At 34.1% G+C, this 19,014-nt stretch overlaps 1 protein-coding gene across 2 annotated transcripts in view; it reads right to left on the bottom strand.

The window, feature by feature from the left end:
- HFM1 (helicase for meiosis 1) overlaps positions 1-19,014 on the bottom strand; it is a 101,967-nt gene that overhangs the window by 52,599 nt on the left and 30,354 nt on the right. Inside the window, exons 14-23 of one of the 2 annotated variants that reach the window (XM_057310475.1) lie at positions 15,928-15,971; positions 15,719-15,820; positions 15,177-15,322; positions 14,160-14,254; positions 13,392-13,525; positions 12,545-12,592; positions 9,311-9,391; positions 2,035-2,126; positions 336-442; positions 189-236 (exon numbers count right to left, since the gene is read on the bottom strand). In XM_057310475.1, the coding sequence (XP_057166458.1) occupies positions 189-236; positions 336-442; positions 2,035-2,126; positions 9,311-9,391; positions 12,545-12,592; positions 13,392-13,525; positions 14,160-14,254; positions 15,177-15,322; positions 15,719-15,820; positions 15,928-15,971 (897 nt within the window). The remainder of the gene's footprint in view (positions 1-188; positions 237-335; positions 443-2,034; positions 2,127-9,310; positions 9,392-12,544; positions 12,593-13,391; positions 13,526-14,159; positions 14,255-15,176; positions 15,323-15,718; positions 15,821-15,927; positions 15,972-19,014) is intronic. The other variant, XM_057310476.1, reaches the window with a different exon arrangement.

Here is a 19,014-nt window from a genome sequence, read left to right as displayed (position 1 = left end):
TTTTAATTGAAGTCTGAGCGTTTTCGGACATTAATTTCATATCTATATTGACACCTTATTTTTATGTAAATGTGTTCTTTTTTGTATTAAGGAAAACAAATTTAAAATATGTTTTAAAACTAAAAAAATTTTTCATAAATATGAATCACAAATGGTAGTATTTTAAGACATTTAACAATTATCTTTACCAATTTACTTTCATTTCTCTTGTTTTAATTCTTCCTTCCATTGGAAATCTATAAATAAAAACACAGGGCAAAACTTTAATTATTACCACTTATTTTAACTAAATAGAACCTTTAAAAAATTATTTAAAACATATTTAATTTCCTTACCTGATAGTTACCCGATTTGGATCTTTGTTCAAAGTATTCAGTGTTTTCTTTTCATTTATCCTTAACTGCACATCTACAAATTCCTTGCAGCTGGCTATCATTGTGACCTATAAAATTTCATCATTTGCCCATTTACTTATGTCCCTTCTTTACGTCTTTCCGCTCATCTTTTTTCTATTTACTTATTTTCCATGCTGCCTTGGGATAGCACAGCTTTATCATTTAAAATGTGTTAACAGAATTAAAGATTCGCTTTATACATTTTGCTTCTTTGAAATGTGAATGAATGAAGGACACATTCTTGTCACATGCCAGACATTATGCTGGACACCAATAAGATCACAAAGATTAATAAAATAAAATTTAAAATATTCAGTCCTGTGCCCACCACACTGTAAGCACTCAATAAATGTAGCTGTCATTTCTACTACTATTATATTATTATTCACCCTTCTGTAGTTTGCAATCATTATCCTGATTGAGATTAATTTTGTAATGGAAAGAATGCTTTAGATATTAAGAAATTTGTATTACAGATCCTACTTCTGTCAGATGACTTTGAGCAAAGTACTCTTTGTGCTTCGGTTTCTCACATCTGTAACATGAAATTAACATCTGTTCTAATCCTCTTACACACTTACTGAACTCAAAATAAGATTAGTTAATGTTAATATTAGGGTTTTCTCCTCTTGATTTCCCTTAGTTAAGAATAATATTTACATAAAAATACATGCATTCTAGTTTTCATCAGTTTTTGTGCAATTTTTGTATAATCTCATTACAAAAATCAACTTAGATATTTTAAATAAAAATTAATGGTTAAATTTGAGAATAAGAATAAATATCTTGTTGCATATTCATGTACCCTATAAAGGGAGAAAGGACCAATACAGTTCTCAGGTGTCAACAACATGACTATCGCTCTATTTACTGCTGTAGTTGTAAAGTTGCCCTCACTGCTGATATCTTAGCATAACCTTGTTTTCACTCCCACTTCTCCACAATCACTGCTTTTTTCTGGTCCATTACCAATACTATCTTATTTCTACTATTATTCTGACGCAAAAGCTTTAGGGAAGAATTGCAAGTACGTGGCACACATGTCCAACATTGTCCATCACTCACAGCAGACTTGCCTAATATATCCTGCCACATCATCCTGGTCTTTCTCAACAAAGTACACTTGGTAGCCACCACCAAGGTAATTGGCATTATCACTTAAGTTGAAAGGTAGTTGCTATCCCACTTTGGGTATGTATATGAATTTTCTTAGCCCTGATACAGAGATACGATTGAAAATATACTGTAAAGAGTAATATTCCATATCTCATGATCAACGGTATATAAGGAGATATATAAGCACTACTAGAAATGCGTTCTTGGGGCGCCTGGGTGGCACAGTCGTTAAGCGGCTGCCTTCGGCTCAGGGCGTGATCCCCGCGTTCTGGGATCGAGCCCCACATCAGGCCTCTCTGATAGAAGCCTGCTTCTTCCTCTCCCACACCCCCTGCTTGTGTTCCCTCTCTCGCTGGCTTGTCTCTGTCAACATAAATAAATAAAATCTTTAAAAAAAAAAAAGAAATGCGTTCTTGTCTGCTTACTCATTCTTAAATTGCATGAGATATGCAAAGTAGTTGTTTCTGCAATATTATTTTTACTACATCATTACGTATTTATTTTCTAGTGACAACTAATTTACCAGATCTAATAAAGTCTCTTTTCCACTGATGGTACAAAATTTCTTCACTGTCTCAAATGTGATGTAATACCAAGCCATCAATCTTCCTGCCTCTGTGGAAAAAGATGAAAAAAGAAACATTCACCCCATCAGTTGAAACAACTTGCTTTTTCAGCAGTTTAACAAACATTCCTTAACATCTATTCTGTGTCTGTAACAGCATCAAGTACAAAAGACACACCAGAAAATCTAGAAGACACAGTTTCTAGAATTTATAGGTTGGCTAGGGAGATAACTACATGCAAAATAGCCAGACTAGAGGACAAAATCCAGTTAATGATAATATTTGCATATACAAGGGGCACCTGGGTGGTTCAGCTGGTTAAGCATCTGACTCTTGATTTCGGTTCAGGTCATGATCTCAGGGTTGTGAGGTGAAGCCCGGTGTTGGGCTTGGTGCTCAGCCTGAGTCTGCTTGAGATTCTCTCTCCATCTCCCTCTGCCCCTGCCTACCCTGTGCACACATACTCTCTCTCTCTCTAAAATAAACAAATCCTTAAAAAATATATTTACATACACAAGCTTAAGTACAGAGAAAATTAAACCTAAGAGAATGGTCAGTGTGGGATGTCTTAGTAGAGATAACGGGGCTTGAGCAGGATTTAAAAATAAATAATACGCCTTGGCAGAAAAGAAAAGCTGTCATGACCAGAGTAAAAAAAAAAAAAAAAATCAAGACTTATTTATCAAAACAGTAAAGTTAAAGACTATCTTTAGGGCTGTGTAGGTGGCTCAGTCAGTTAAGCATCTGACTCTCATGAGACTGAGCCCCACGTTGGGCTTGTGCTGGGCATGGAGCCTGCTTAAGATTCCCTCTCTCCCTCCCCTGCCACTCTCTAAAAAAAAAATTTTTTTTTAAAAAGACTATCTTTAGAATACTTTAATGAGAGATATGGCTTGATAGTGACTATGAGTTCAGCTCAAACTGACCTGCTTCAAGTTACTGCTCCAACACTTAGTAAGTAGGTGATCATATGCAGGTTATTTTACCAGTTTCTTAATGTAATTTGGGGAAAATAGAAGTATATATGTCATATGTTTGTTGTGAAGATTAAATGCAATATCATATGTATAGTACTTAGCACAGTGCCTAACATTAAATAAATGTTGCTACTTTTATTACGAAAACACAATGAATAAAAGACTATGAGGGCCTGAAAGAGCCTTGAAATATTAACAAAGGAGTTTAGATTTTGGATTTGATTTGTAAAATAACAGAGGACCACTTAAAATTCTTGAGCAATATTTAATTAAATTGAAGTTTGAAAATAAATTGTTTTGGAAATAGAACACTGAGTTGGCTGGAAGTAGCAGTATGGGTAGAGCAGGGGTAAGTAAATGATGAAATGAAATTCATTTGAAAAGTTACTGGTGTCAATTACAAGTTGTCAAAAACATTACAAAGAATTTCAAGCCTTATGAACACACAGAGGAAATAGCTGGGAAGAAAAAATTGCATATTGCTTCTCAAGCAAAGGTCTAACACTTATATATGTACTACAGGTTTTACTGAAGAAGGGAAGAACTGGACATTCCATCAGACATATAGGCATCAAGGACATGGAAGAGTAGACAGAACTAAGAATCAGGAAGAAAAGTAGTCAGGGAAGCTTAAAAGCCACATTATCAATTAGGATCCTGGTGGATATGTTCAACCAAAACATGGTTGATTCAGTGGTTCATAAAAGGGAGCTTCTGAGAGCCATGTGTGAGATATACAGAATATGGTTACCATGGGAACTAGTATGTTAACCTTTACGATATATTTAAAGATGCTCCTCTTATCCTAGATGTTTATAAATTAATATAAGGTTTCTCCCTGCTAGAGAAAATGAAAGTTTGAGAGAAGACTTGATACTTGCTGGATTATTAGAAAGGATGAAAGATTCCCAGGCAAGGTATAAAAATAACTTAGAAAGGAAGGCATGAAGAAATTGAGTCAAAGTAGAAGGATTGGAAAATATTTAAAAAGATTTGCAAGTGAAGGTGGAAATAAAGATGCAACTTTTAATCAATATGGTGTTGAATGATGAATATTCTTATAATAGCAAATTCAGGATATTTCGAAATGAAGGCCATAGGATTGGGGGGTGGGGTAAAAGTAGAGGCCATGAGACCCCTCTCACATCTCTTACTACCAGAAGTGACTGACTGATGGCTCCAGCTACTATGTTCTGAATCTATCACTATGTTTACATCAAGATCATACTTCTTATGAGATGCTCCAAACCAATACTAAGCACGGCAGGAATATTAAGGTAGATCTATAAGACAAGAACTCCTTGGATAGGGAACTTTGAACTTAAAGATTCTCCATCAGCTTTGCTGAATGGCCTTAGGACTGCATTTTAGGTTAAAATTCTCTTTCCTTCTTCGAAGCAAACAACTAAATAATTCATGCAACCTCATAACAAGAACACTAATCTCAATAATTATCCTAATAAAAATATTAGCACAGCTTAAAAGATGTTATATTTCTCATAAAGTTATACCTACATACATAAACACATGCATGCATACATACGTAAACACTTTGTGTTGTTGTTTTTTAATAGCTTAATGGTGTAATAAGAGTTGAGGCTGCTGAGTTATGAACACAAAGGACAATATGTTTAGAGACTGGACATTGGGTAATATGTACTTTCAAGGCAGAGTACATGGCCAACCTGGGCCCAGAGGAAGACCAGGTAAAAGGGCATCATGTGCAGTACTGTATTATTCTGAGAATTCAGCTACTTTCAGCTAGATTTGTGTATTATATGTTAAGCTGCTATGATGGTTAATTTTAGGTGTCAACTTAACTGTCAACTGGCCATAGAGTACCTCTATATTGGGTCAAATATTATTCTGGATGTGTCTGTGGGGATGTTTTTGGATGAGATTAACATTTGAATTGGTAGACTGAATAAAGCAGATTGCCTTTTTTTTTTTTTTTAATATTTTATTTTTAAGTAATCTCCAAATCCAATATGGGGCTCCAACCTACAACCCCAAGATCAAGAGTTGCAAGTTCCAACTGAGCCAGCCAGGTGCCCTGCGGATTGCCTTTCCTAATGTGGGTGATCTTCATCCAATCAGCTGAAGGCTTAAATAGAACAAGAAGACTGACCCTCTGGTGTAAGAAGGAATTCCTCTGCCTGACTCCTTTAAGCTGGGACGCAGGTCTTTTCTTGACTTTGTATACTTGAACTGAAACACTGGCTCTCCTTGGGTCTCAAGACTACCAGCTTTAGACTGGAATTTATACCATCAATTCTTCTGGTTCTCATGTCTTCACACTCAGACCAGAACTACACCATTGGCTCTATAGACCTCTATCTTACTGACTGCAGATCTTGGGACTTCTAAGCCTCCATACGTATGTGAGCCAACTACTTATAATAAATTTTATCTATCTATCTATCTATCTATCTATCTATCATCTACTGACTTTCTCTGGTGGGTGTGTGTGTATATGTATATATTATATATATATGTAATATATAAATAAATAATATGTATGTATATGTATAGCCTGGACATGGAATGACAGAGGAATTAAAGAGAAACCAAAGATATCAAATATTTCATAATCTTAAGCTTGGCAAAATGGTTATGCTGTTGGGAATGATAGGCAAATATAGAGACAGATATATTTTTTTAACCTTGGACAAAAGAGAGCAACAACTCTCATGGTTCATCCCCCTTCTGTTTACCCCCCCTTCACTTAGCATAATCTCCTCCAGTCCCGTCCATGTTGCTGCAAATGTTGTGTAATCATTCTTTCTGATGGCTGAGTAATATTCCATTGTATATATGGACATCTTCTTAATCCAGTCATCTGTTGAAGGGCATCTTGGCTCCTTCCACGATTTAGCTATTGTGGACAATGCTGCTATGAACATTGGGGTGCATATGGCCCTTCTCTTCACTACATCTGTATCTTTGGGGTAAATACCCAGTAGTGCAATTGCTGGATCATAGGGTAGCTCAATTTTTAACTTTTTAAGGGACCTCCACACTGTTTCCTAAAGTGGCTGTAACAACTTGCATTCCCACCAACAGTGTAAGAGGGATCCCCTTTCTCCACATCCTCTCCAACATTTGCTGTTTCCTGCCTTGTCCATTTTTGCCATTCTAACTGGTGTAAGGTGGTATCTCAAGGTGGTTTTGATTTGAATTTCCCTGATGGCTAATGATTTTGAACATTTTTTCATGTGTCTGTTAGCCACTTCTGTGTCTTCATTGGAAAAGTGTCTGTTCATATCTTCTGCCCATTTATTGATTTGATTATTTGTTTCACATGTATTGAGTTTGAGAAGTTCTTTGTAGATCTTGGATACAAGTCTTTTATCTGTAGTGTCATTTGCAAACTGTGGACTCTGGGAAACAAACTGAGGGCTTCAGAGGGAAAGGGGGTGGGGGATTGGGATAGGCCGGTGATGGGTATTAAGGAGGGCACATATTGCATGGTGCACTGGGTGTTATATGCAAGTAATGAATCATGGAACATTGCATCAAGAACTGGGGATGTACTGTATGGCGACTAATATAACAAAATAAATATTATTTTTTAAAAAATTTAAAAAAAGAGAGCAACAACTCATGTTTATGGTAAAAATTTTTTGCATTGGTTATCCCATTTGATCATCACAACAACCCAATAATGTAAGTAGGACACATAATATATTCTTGTTTTGCAGATGGAATAAACTAAGGTTCAGTGAGCATCAGGTCACAGCTAGCAAGTGGTAGAATCAGGAGTGAAATCCAAGTTTTGGAACCCCAATTTTATGTTCATTCCATTTCACAGTATTCCAAGTCAAATTAACTGTCACATGCTTCTGGATGTCAAATTAACTGTCACATGCTTCTGGATGTCAAGTTTCATGTTATTCATGTAAGTAAAGACTTCCAACAGAAAATTGAGCACTGGGGCACCTGGGTGGCTCAGTCAGTTAAGCATCCCACTCTTGATTTCAGCTCAGGTCATGATCTCAGTTTCCTGGGATCGAGCCCTGCATGGGCTCTGTGTTCTGTACAGAGTGTGCTTGTCCCTCTCCCTCCCCCTTCTTGTTTTTGCTCTCACTCTTGTACTCTTGCTCTCTCTCAAATAAATAAATAAATAAATAAATAAATAAATAAATAAATAAAATCTTCTAAAAAAATAAAATAAATCTTAAAAAAAAAGGAAAAAGACAATTGAGCACCAAATTCTATAAAGAAGGTAAGGGACCAGAATCAAAATTACAGTTTTGAATTCATTTATGTAATGACTGTAGCTGAAGCTTGAAGGTAAATCATGTTTTTAAGAAAATAATCATAAACTGGGAATGAAGGTCCAAGGTCTGCAACTTTAAGAAACCCATAGTAAAGCAAAATGGTCAGCAAGGAGAGACTGAATAAAGCAGAGGAAAACTAAAAGATTACTAAGAAGAGGAAAATTAGTCAGGTAGTATTCAATGATGATGGAGAAGAATCATTATAGATCATTTATTTGATATATTCAAGAGTAGAAGGAATGGTATCCATGTATTCAAGAAGTTCCACAGGGAAGGAACAATAGTGGGAATTAGATTCTTGAGAGTAAAAGTACCTAAAGAACAGATGAAGTTACATTGATGATTCTTATGTCCCCTCTAATGAGACACCCTAGAATACACAGAAGATAATTTTCACAAACAAAATTATGTTTATCAGAAGAACCATGGGAAAAGGAAAAAACAGTTATAAATCTAGGGCTGAGAGTAAGGGCAATAAATTGCTTTAAAAACTTAACCTTATATAAATAGATGAAAAGAACCAATCAGAGATCAAGAGCACAATAAGCGAATTTAAAAATATAAGTGAAATAAGTCAAGCAGAGAAAGACAATTATCATATGGTTTCACTCATTTATGGAACATAAGAAGTAGGAAGAATGGTAGGAGAAGAAAGGGAAGAAGAAAGGGGGGTAAACAGAAGGGGGAATGAACCATGAGAGACTATGGACTCTGGGAAACAAACTGAGGGCTTCAGAGGGGAGGGGGTGGGGGAATGGGATAGGCTGGTGATGGGTATTAAGGAGGGCACATATTGCATGGTGCACTGGGTGCTATACGCAAGTAATGAATCATGGAACTTTACATCAAAAACTAGGGAAGTACTGTATGGTGACTAACATAATAAAAAAATATTATTATAATTTAAAAAATAAAAAAATTAAAATATACTTGATGGAAAAATAGGCCAAATGAAGCAGAGGAACGAATTAACAACCTGGAAGACATAATAAAATGTAACCAAGCTGAGCAAAGGAGAGGAATGAAAATTATGCAAGTTGAGAATAGTCTTAGGGAACTCAGTAATTCCATCAAGTGTAATAACATTTGCATTATAGGGATCTGAGAAGAAAAGGAGAAAAGGGGGTAGAAATTTATTTGGAGAAATAATAGCTGAAAACTTCCCTAATCTGGGGAATGAAACAGATATCTAGATCCAGGAGACATAGAGATCCTCCCAAAAATTCAGCCTTAGGAGGTCCATACCAAGACACACAGTAATTAAAATGGAAAAACAAAACAACAACAACAACAAAAAACAGAGATAAAGAAAAAAATTTAAAACCTTATATTAAATACAAGTAAAAACATGATACAAAGTCATACATTTCTAAACTATGGTTGCAAATGTATAAAAAATGCATTAAAAAATGGAAGGATACATGTCAAATGCTAACAGTAGGATTCTGATTTTTTAAAAACTTTCCTATATCTCCCAACTTCTATTAAGGATTAATTTGAAATAACGAAGTCAATATTTTCCCCAAGAAACTTCTAATCATGAGTGCTAAAAACTACAAACCATTCTTTGTCTCTTCTATTATATTCTAAATAGAATGAAAAAGACAGAGAAAGAGAGAGAGAAAAGGAGCCTAAGTAACCATGTGGATAACCAATGTTTGAATAATTGAGAACTGACAAAAGGGTATCTACAAGAACTATAAGAGGTTTGAAGTGACCCAAAGATTTCAATATTTCAATTCTCTACCAAAAGTCACCAGAATCAGTAAAGACAAAGTGCCTGTCAAAAAGAAGGTCTATAATTTTATAAATAGGACTCTTACATAAATATATCATGCTAATAATGATGATACCCTGTTGAGATAACTGAGATCACAATTTAATTTTAGTATCATCTAAATCTTAGTGGGACATATTTTAAAATTTAGTCTTAGTCTTAAGCAATTGTTAAATTTAATAACTGATGGAAAAATTACCAGTTGGTTTGAAATTAATATCTTCATCCATCCTTATCAAGTCCAGAGATGATAAATCATTCAGATTCTTCAAACATAACTCTGTTCAATAATAAGAAACATATTTTTATTTTAGCAAGATAAGGGAGCAGCACAAAACAGAATTTATAATCAAATATGCTAAAGTTCTGTTTCTGTATATTTGCTGTGGGAAAAACTGTAGTGGCTACCTAAGTGTAAGGAAAAACTCATTAAATAAAAAGACATTTAATAAGCTAAAAAGATTTTCTAATAGTAACAATATAAATTATCAAAATAAGTGATGAAATAACATTTACAACTTGAAACTTTTAATTTTAAGTGAGGAAATTTGCATTTCCTCATTTAGTTCTCATAATAACACAACAACGTAGGTACTAATATTATTTCATATACAAGTTAGGAAACAAAGAAATAAAGAAGCTAGTTACTTGAACCATCCTGCTATCTGACTTGCAAAGTGGCATGGTTTTCTTTTCCTTTGTTTGTATATATCTTTGATAAAAGTTTTTTAAAAAGTATGAAGAGTCAAAAAGAGCTACAAAGATTGTTCAAAAAACTCCAGTCTTTTCCCTCCTCTGAGTATGCCACACTCTTGAGGCAACCACTTGTGACTATTTCAGCTGATGCTTTTAGTACTTATTTCAGCATCTCTAACATGCTACTATTGCTACCTGGAAGGAACCTCTGAACAGGAAGCAATGCAAGTTCAACTTTCACTGACTGATGAAGATCAGAGCAATTGTAGTAGCCTGCTGCCCACAGTGCTCCCATTGTTCCATGCTAGAAAGCCCGGAAGATTGGAGGTAATTCAGTGCACGGAGTGGGAATGCTACAACTTGCTCAATCTTAAATAGAGTAGCCACTCACAAAAACATAGCCCTTAAAAGGCAAAATTCTTTGAGAAATACTTCAGTTTAAGCAACATTGCTTAGGCAGCTTGAAAAAGTTTTAAGTATTTGGTTAAGTAAGGCTTTTGAAGTCTTTGCTAATTTTCTTAATTACCCACTATTAACATGCAATAAGTTAATCAGTCAAAGAAGAATACTTACTGTATTATATACTGAGCACTATTCTAAGCTTTAGGTTTACAGCAGTAGCAAGACAAGGTTCCTTCTCTAAAGAACTTATATTTTATGGAAGAAAACAATCAGTACAGAATTTAATGATAAATAATAAAGTTTCAAAATAAAGCTGAGAGAAAGGACCCAGAAAATAAGAATTTTTAAGACTTTAACTTAAGTTTTTATGTATTTCTGATATAAAGCTATTATATAATATCTGATATAGTAAGGATATATTCATCCTAATTTTCAACATAAGCGTATCACCTTTCCAACAAAAGGAAAACAGCAATAATATCATGGAAATTGTTTTACCATCCTTTTTGAAGAGGTAGATTTAATTAAGGTAGTCCAGGAAGGCCTCTCTGAGGAGTTGATATTTGATCAAAGATCTGAATGAAATGAAGGTGGAGACCACAAGTAAAATATGTGAGAAGTGTTCCAGGAATAAGGAACAGAGTGGAAGGATCTGATGTGGAAACAAGCTTGGTGTGTTTAAGGAACAGCAAGAGATCCAATTTAGAAACAGTAGAATGAAAGAGGGGGAAAGTGACAAGAGATGAAGCCAGAGGAATAGACAGGGAGATATCAAGGAGGATTTGTGGGCTCTTGTGAAAGTTTGCATTTTTTTCTAAGAGTGATGAGGGAACTACTGGAGGATCCTTAGCAAGAAAGTATAACCAAATTTAGGAATGCTAAGGATCCTTCCTAAGAGATTTAAGGCAGAACTCCAGGGATACCAAAATATTATATTCAGTTATATAATAAACTTGGCTATTCTTTATAGGCAAAACTTAGCTACCCTATAATGACTAAAGATAAGGTAAATATGAACTATGGTTCTGCTAATTTAACAAAAGTTAAATCATTACAATTATCAGAATATAGCAAGACTATATTGGACTATCTTGGACTATCTGATTTCTTGTGTGTATTTGGCCATTATGATCAAAATATATGTTTTGAAAACTCCATTACAAAATTGGTCTGTAAACAAAGGATAATACTACTATTTTACAGATCTGTTTCTCAATAGCAGTGTTATGAATCTATGCTATTGCTTATCACCTGTTTCAACAATATATTTATACTTTAATCAAGACAATTTTACTGCTTCATCTTTATCTCTGCATTTTAATATGCCATATGTATATATCCAAGTAGAGAATAAATTAAAATTGGTTAAATATTTTCAGATCTACACCAAGTGAAGGTCTAGACCAGGAGTGCTGCTCTGTAGAGGGACGTCTACTCCTTGATTTTTTTTTCCCCCTTAAAGTTATCTTTGTACCCAATGTGAGGCTCTGGGGCTCAAACTCAGAACCCCAAGATCAAGAGTTGTATGCTCTACCAATTGAGACAGTGAGTTACCCCAAAATTGGCTAAATATTTTTAGTGGATCTAAAATTTTTTTCTTTCACTGAAAGGCAATCTCAATAAAAAGAAGAGCTGACAATTTCTAATCCTAATAAATGCTCAACAATTTTTTCATATTTGAAAAGACAGGTAATGAAGTATTAATTAATTAAAAAATTATGCTGGGATTTGATGGGAATACATCATTAGCACAGATTAGGATAAGAAGCCCATAATCAAGGTAGGCTTATATATTCAATTAAAATTAAACTAGAAAAATGAAGCGTTGTATACTATAGGCAATATTTTCAAAGACGAGGGTCATTTTTACAATAAAAACAAAGTTAACATAAAGGAAGATACTCTGATAGAATTATAAATTCATTAATTTGGAAAAAAAAGTACATGTGCTAAACTTTATTTGCATGTGAAAAAGAAATACTGCATACATTTTTTTCTGGAAACAAGTTTACTTTTTTTTTTTTTTAAGATTTTATTTATTTATTTGACACAGAGAGAGAGAGAGAGAGCGCAAATAGGCAGAGCGGTAGACAGAGGGAGAGTTAGAAGCAAGCTCCCTACCGAGCAGAGAGCCCAATGTGGAGCTCTGTCCCAGAACCCTGGGATCATGACCTGGGCCAAAGGCAGAGGCTTAACTGACTGAGCCACCCAGACACCCCACAAGTTTACTTTTTAAAAAAATAATTTACCAAAGAGTATTCTTACTTTCCACACTAACTGACCTTTTTCATTAAAATTTACAAAATATAATTTTTTACAAGGAAATGCATCAAACCTTGTAATTTTGCTTCAATTCCATCTTTGTTCAATCCAGATGCAAAACCTGTAAAAGTTATGAAAATTCATAAAAAATTAAAATAGAAAGGACTTAACTCATCTTTATAGGCTCAGTTTATACCTGAGTTAACTAGAATAGAGTACTCTAACTTAATCTCAAATAGGGGGAAAAATAGCTTAATGAGTTAAAACAAGGCTTAACTATCTATAGAAAATAACCACTGCTGTAAAATCCTTTCAACATCAATTGGCTATCTTTTGCTTTTTTATTGTATAGCCATGACCATGCATACTGTATTTTTTCCCCTCAGGTATCTAAAGTTTTGAACCTGTGTGTATTAGAATAGTACTGCAACAAATCAGGTTTTAATTTGATATTCAGCAATTCCAAGTATTTTTACTTTATAACCTGCACCATATGAAAGAACCTTCTAGAAGCAACATAACCACACGTGTGTTAGCTCTAGAAGCAGGATGCAAATTCCAGCAGCAACAGCAGTACTATACACTTTGATTTGAACACTAGTTCAGACAAAATTCAAGAATTTTTTTTACTTTAACTTTTTAAAAATAATTTTAGGCATTTTTATTATTTTTATTCAAGTTAATTTTTTCCTAAAAGGTCTATATTTAATGGTGCTGATTTCAAACCTTATTAAAAGACTAGAAGTAAAATAAATAAAGATTTCTCACATTTGTCTACTCTTGCCTCTAATGTATTTCTGAATGTTATTTTTTATTTCTGTTACCTATTAGTGTCTGTAATCTATTCTGTGACTTAATAGCATAAATATACTCAACTGGCTTGAAAAAATTTACTACTTTTTCAAATCAAAGTAACAAACCATAATGAGATGGATTTTTCAAAGCTCTGATATAAAGCAAAGTTGATCGTATCCATTCCAAAGCAATATTCACATCTGTGATGGTATGTAACACTATCTCTGCATTTAAATGTTCAATAAGATGTCTGTGTAAACTAATAGAAAAAAAAAAACCTTTGCATTAGTAATACGTATTTCAACGCCATAACCTTACCTTTTTAAACTGCAACAATATTTTGAATAATTCAGTAATTGAATATAACTGAATATGCTCATTGCTATATTAATAATAATTCATGAACGATAACTTAATTTTCAAAGACATAAGAAAAAACCATAAAAAATCAGTTCAACTGTTAAAAAATTATAGATTTTTCTCTGTCCCGTGGCTCCAGAAGATATTATTACTTAAAAAGAGTGGAGAGTGAATATTCTCTCATAGTATTACAATCATATACTTCACTGAAAGGTCCCAGATTGCCTATCTCTCTATTATTAAACAAATTTTAAAGATGTAAAGAGATGTGAAAATTATAGTCTTATTACTAATTTGGCCTTTTATAACAAGGATACATGCTACCACATGCTAAGAAACTACTGAATAAAAATATTATGCCACCCTCTTTTTTAACTATTGAGTTTCTTAAAAGGACACAAACTTTCTACTTAGATTATTGAAAAGTTTCAAGACAATGGCCTTAGAAAATCTCCTAATCAAATTTCCTTTTAATATGCAAAAAGGAAAAATATAAGTGGTATTAATATCTTTTAGAATATTTTCTGTATTACCTGCTTTCTACAGTGTCACTACAAGCTAACATCTGAATATACTTCTCTTTTGTACTTAATCGAGTCATAATAACTGCAGTAGCTGTAGTGTCAAACTGGAAAAAAAAAAAAAACACACACACACACACACACACACAGAGAAATGTAGTAAAAAAGAGTACATGTTGGTACCAGTCCTCTTCAAGAACTCATGAATTTCATTTTATATTAAGCAGTCCCTGTCTTAAACAACAAAAGCCTTAAAAATGCCTCTGAATTTGAATGTTCACTGAAAATTTAATTTAGAACCTTCCAAGAGTAGAGGTGTAAAAATATTATTTTGGTTTCAATGCAACATAATTTTAGTAATAGTAAAATCAAAACAAACTTAGGCAACTGGATAAAAGTTATAAGATTTGGTATAGTAACATAATCTAATTGATCTTATAAAAACTATGATTTATATAACATAATATTTTGACATTCTTTGAAAAGATATTCTTCCTAAATGTTCCCTTACTAACTATACGAATGACTTCTTTAAGTATTTGCCTAAAGAGTAGGACATGTTTCGTAATGTACATGGGCTAATTTTTAATTGTCACAATACCTGGGGACCACTATTGACATTTTGTGCTAAGACTCGGTGATGCTACACATTCTGCAATGTATGACAGTCCTAAACAATGAAAAACTGTCCCATCTAAAATGCGAATAACATCCCCATTCAGAACAAAAAACAAAAATCAAAAAACCCTCAAAACCAAAAACAAAAAAACCTTTTGACAGTATATACACATTCATCAACCCAACCATCAGCCAAGAGAAACTCAGGGAATAGAGGCAGCATGTCTCCTTCGGTGAGACTTGTTTTACTTCTAGGTCTCCATTAAAGTAGACTTTCCGTTGCACTTATTTTTAAACCTAATTTGAATATGAAATGTTAATCTAAATGTTTAACAAAAAGTACACAAAAAAGAGTTTTTGCTTTTTACCTTATTTTAAAACAAGTTACAAAAATAAAATATTGTCACTTACTTGAGGTCGACCAGCTCTACCAATCATCTGTAGAATATCTGTTTCACTGTACTCCTCAAACATTCCTCCAGCATAATGCATTGTAGATTTTATAACTACTAGGTGAGCAGGCAAATTTACTCCCATAGCTAAAGTACTGGTAGTAACTGCATCAGATTAAGAAATAATACTTTCAAGCCATATAACTTTATTGCTTCAGGTAGACATCTTCTTATAAAATATATATTCTTATACGTAAAAACTCACACATAGAGAATTTAGGAAAAACAAAGAGGAAAAGAACATTACAATGTGAAACAATAACACATCTTAAAACCAAAAACTATTAAATTCTTACTTTTCAGGTAGCACTGTGTTCAGTAGCATGATAAAGAACTAAAACTGCCAGAGTTTACTGCAGCACGTATATGCATGGGTAATTACATAATTTTAGATTCTTGGAAGAAAAACAGAAATAAGCCAGAATACTTGAACTTTTTCTTTTTTTTTCTCTTAGTTTTCCGAAATATCTTATAATAGCCACAAGAATGTGTTTTACTTACAAAGAACTGGTAGATCTCCAACAGTGAAAGCTCCTTCAACTACTTTTCTATCTGACAGCTCCATACCAGCATGATGATAAGCAACACCATGTATTAAGATATCTATAATAGAAATATATAACCTGTTATATGCTGTTAATTTTTCATCCATAATTGACTCCTTTTATGTGTAGCTGAAAATTCTATTCAAAAATAATCTCTAAACTTACCTCTCAGTTTTGAATCTCTTATGGAATATGCACACTTCTGTAACCTATTTTAAAAATACCATAAAATTATTAAGAGTAATTCCCATTAACATAAAAACTCTTAGTTTAGTAATTATTTTGAAGCTACAGATATTAGAACATTTTCACAATATCATTGTTTGAAAATCACCTTTAAGAAGTAGACAATATCTAACTTTCATATTCAGAAGTCCTTAAATTTACAACTCAGCAAAAGAAGAAACAATTTAAAAATGGGCAAAGGATCTGAATAAACATTTTTCCAGTAAAGTTATACAAATGGCCAACAATACATGAAAAGATGCTCCACATCACTAATCATCAGGGATAAATGAAAGTCAAAACTACAATGAGATATCACCTCACACCTGTTGAATGGCTAGTATCAAAATGACAGGAGATAACAAATGCTGGTGAGGATGTAGAGAAAAGAAAGCCCTTGTGCACTGCTGGTGGGAACAGTAAACTGATACGGCCACTATGGAAAACAATATGAAGGTTCCTCAAAAAATTAAAAATAGAACTACCACATCATCCAGCAATTCCACTTCTGGATTATATCTAAAGGAAACAAAATCAGTATCTCAAAAAGGTACCTGTACTCCTATGTTGATTGCAAAATTATTCAGAATAGCCAACATATAGACACGACTTAAGTGTCTGAGACAGATGAATGGATAAAGAACATTTGATACACACACACACGCACACATACACATAATGGAATATTACTGAGTCTTAAGTAAGAAGGAAATTCTGCCTTTTTCAACAACATGGATGAAGTTAGCGGGCATTGTGCTAAGTGAAATTAGCCAAAATGGTAATAATATGGTAATACAGACAGTTGATTCTCATATTATCCCACCCTGCTTAAGAAATTGAAACTGAGAGAAGTAATGTGCCAAGTGGAACACAGCTAGTAAAGTGGCAGCACTGCAATCCAAATCATGGTCTCTAACTTTATGCTGTTTCTTTTTTTTTTTTTTTTTTTTAAGATTTATTTATTTATTTGAGAGAGAGAGAGTAGTGAGGGTGGGGGGCAGAAGGAGAAAGGGAGAACCTAAGCAGACTCGGAGCCTGACAGGGGGCTCCATCCCACAGCCACGAGATCATGATCTGAGCCAAAACCAAGGGTCAGTTGCTCAACAGCCTGTGCCACCCAGGAGCCTCTCATGTTGTTTCTAATACCAGCATTTCATTCCTGGAAAAAACAAGCATAAGAAAGGGGGATAAGGGGGCGGGGGAGGAGAGACAAAGGGTGAAGAAAGAATTGAAAGACAAGAGAAATTTTCCTTGAGTAACTAGGTAAAGAGTGGGAAGTGAGAAAAGGAGAAATATGATATATGCTTCTGTATAAGAAAATAATTAAAACAAAATTAGCTAATTTGGGTGCAGCAGACAACAGGAGAAAAGCGAAAGGATGGAATGGAAACTAATTTTAAGGGTGAATACAGGTTAGCTACTTCAGTTATTTACTCTTATAGATAGGTTCAGGTTCAAAATGCTAATTATTAAGTATTCATCTTGGGAGGTTATATAGTCATTCTATATGAATGATGCCACTATTACACAAAGAATTCTACAAGTTTTTAAAAATTTCCTTCAGAGTTAGTTTTTGAGCAAGAAAATAAGCCTCACTGCTTGACAAACACATTTGTTTCTGACTAAAAGTCACATGGCCCAGCTAGTTTATTCACCCAGGTAGAAGGTTCCAAATTACTCATCCCTACTTACAATCTCTTTACCCAATAGCTACACTTTCTTAAAAAAATTCCATTTTACATTTATACTGCTACTAGTTTTATAATGACCTGGTCAATTGGGTTTTGAAACCCCATCTTTGCTAAAAACATTTAGAAAATTAATAATCAAGAATGTTAAAAAACCAAGTGCAGCTGGTATGGAAACTATCGATTGTGATTTGATTATAAAAAAGGTTTTGCCAGCAAAATGATCTAATGGATGCATACATTCTCCCAATATTCTTGATCACTGCCCATAAGTAACCAAGAAGTTTTCTGGATTAAAACCAAAGGCTCAGGGGCGCCTGGGTGGCACAGCGGTTGAGCGTCTGCCTTCGGCTCAGGGCATGATCCTGGCGTTATGGGATCGAGCCCCACATCAGGCTCCTCTGCTGTGAGCCTGCTTCTTCCTCTCCCACTCCCCCTGCTTGTGTTCCCTCTCTCACTGGCTGTCTCTATCTCTGTTGAATAAATAAATAAAATATTTAAAAAAAAAAAAAAAAACCAAAGGCTCAGACCAGGTGATTAAAATAAAAAACTGTTTAAAAAGGCTTGGGAAACATTCTCATTATGAGAATACTACCAATTAAGTTCCTGAAGTTAACTAAGAAATTCCAAAATATAGGAATATTTTGTTATTTTCATGCATGATACAACAGAAGAAGTATTTAATAAAAAGCTAAAGAAACCAGAGTACAAAATAGCTGAGCATGTTAGACAAATTTAGAAACCTTAGTAACAGAATCTGGGGCTTGATGGGCAAAAAGAAGTCTTATAGGAGTTGCTAGAACACGAGTGGTCAAAGGGGAATGAGGTAAGCATCAGTCTCTTTTTCTGGTCTACACCAACTCAAAATGGCATCCCATTCCTTTTCACTCAATATATCCAAAATATAATCATGGTTCTTTCTCTCAAACCAACTCCTCTTCCAGTATTCCCCCATCTTAATTATACAGCACTCCCTGGTTGCTCATGGCAGAAACCTATCACTGGCACCTCCCTCACCTTCTTCCATAACTTTCTGCAATCAATTTCCAAGACCTGTTTATTCCTACTTCTAATTATATCTCAAATGTATCATTTTATCTCCATCAACACCGCCACCTCCTTAGTTCAAATCACCACTAATTTCTAATAGTTTGAGACGCTCATACATAAGCAATTGGCGATGTCGGTTAGGCATGGACTATAAACTAGAGTTCAGAATGGAGCTATAAATTTAGGAACTCATAGACACATATACGAGCATACATATATTCTTTGAACCCATGTGATAGATACAAATACCAGAAGTGTGGGATTAGAAAGAATGAACCCTGGATAGAAC

This window comes from Ursus arctos, unplaced genomic scaffold (genome assembly GCF_023065955.2).
Source record: "Ursus arctos isolate Adak ecotype North America unplaced genomic scaffold, UrsArc2.0 scaffold_12, whole genome shotgun sequence".
Lineage (NCBI taxonomy): Eukaryota > Metazoa > Chordata > Mammalia > Carnivora > Ursidae > Ursus > Ursus arctos.
Note: the sequence above shows the minus strand (reverse complement) of the source record. Positions and strands in the feature narration are given on the sequence as shown.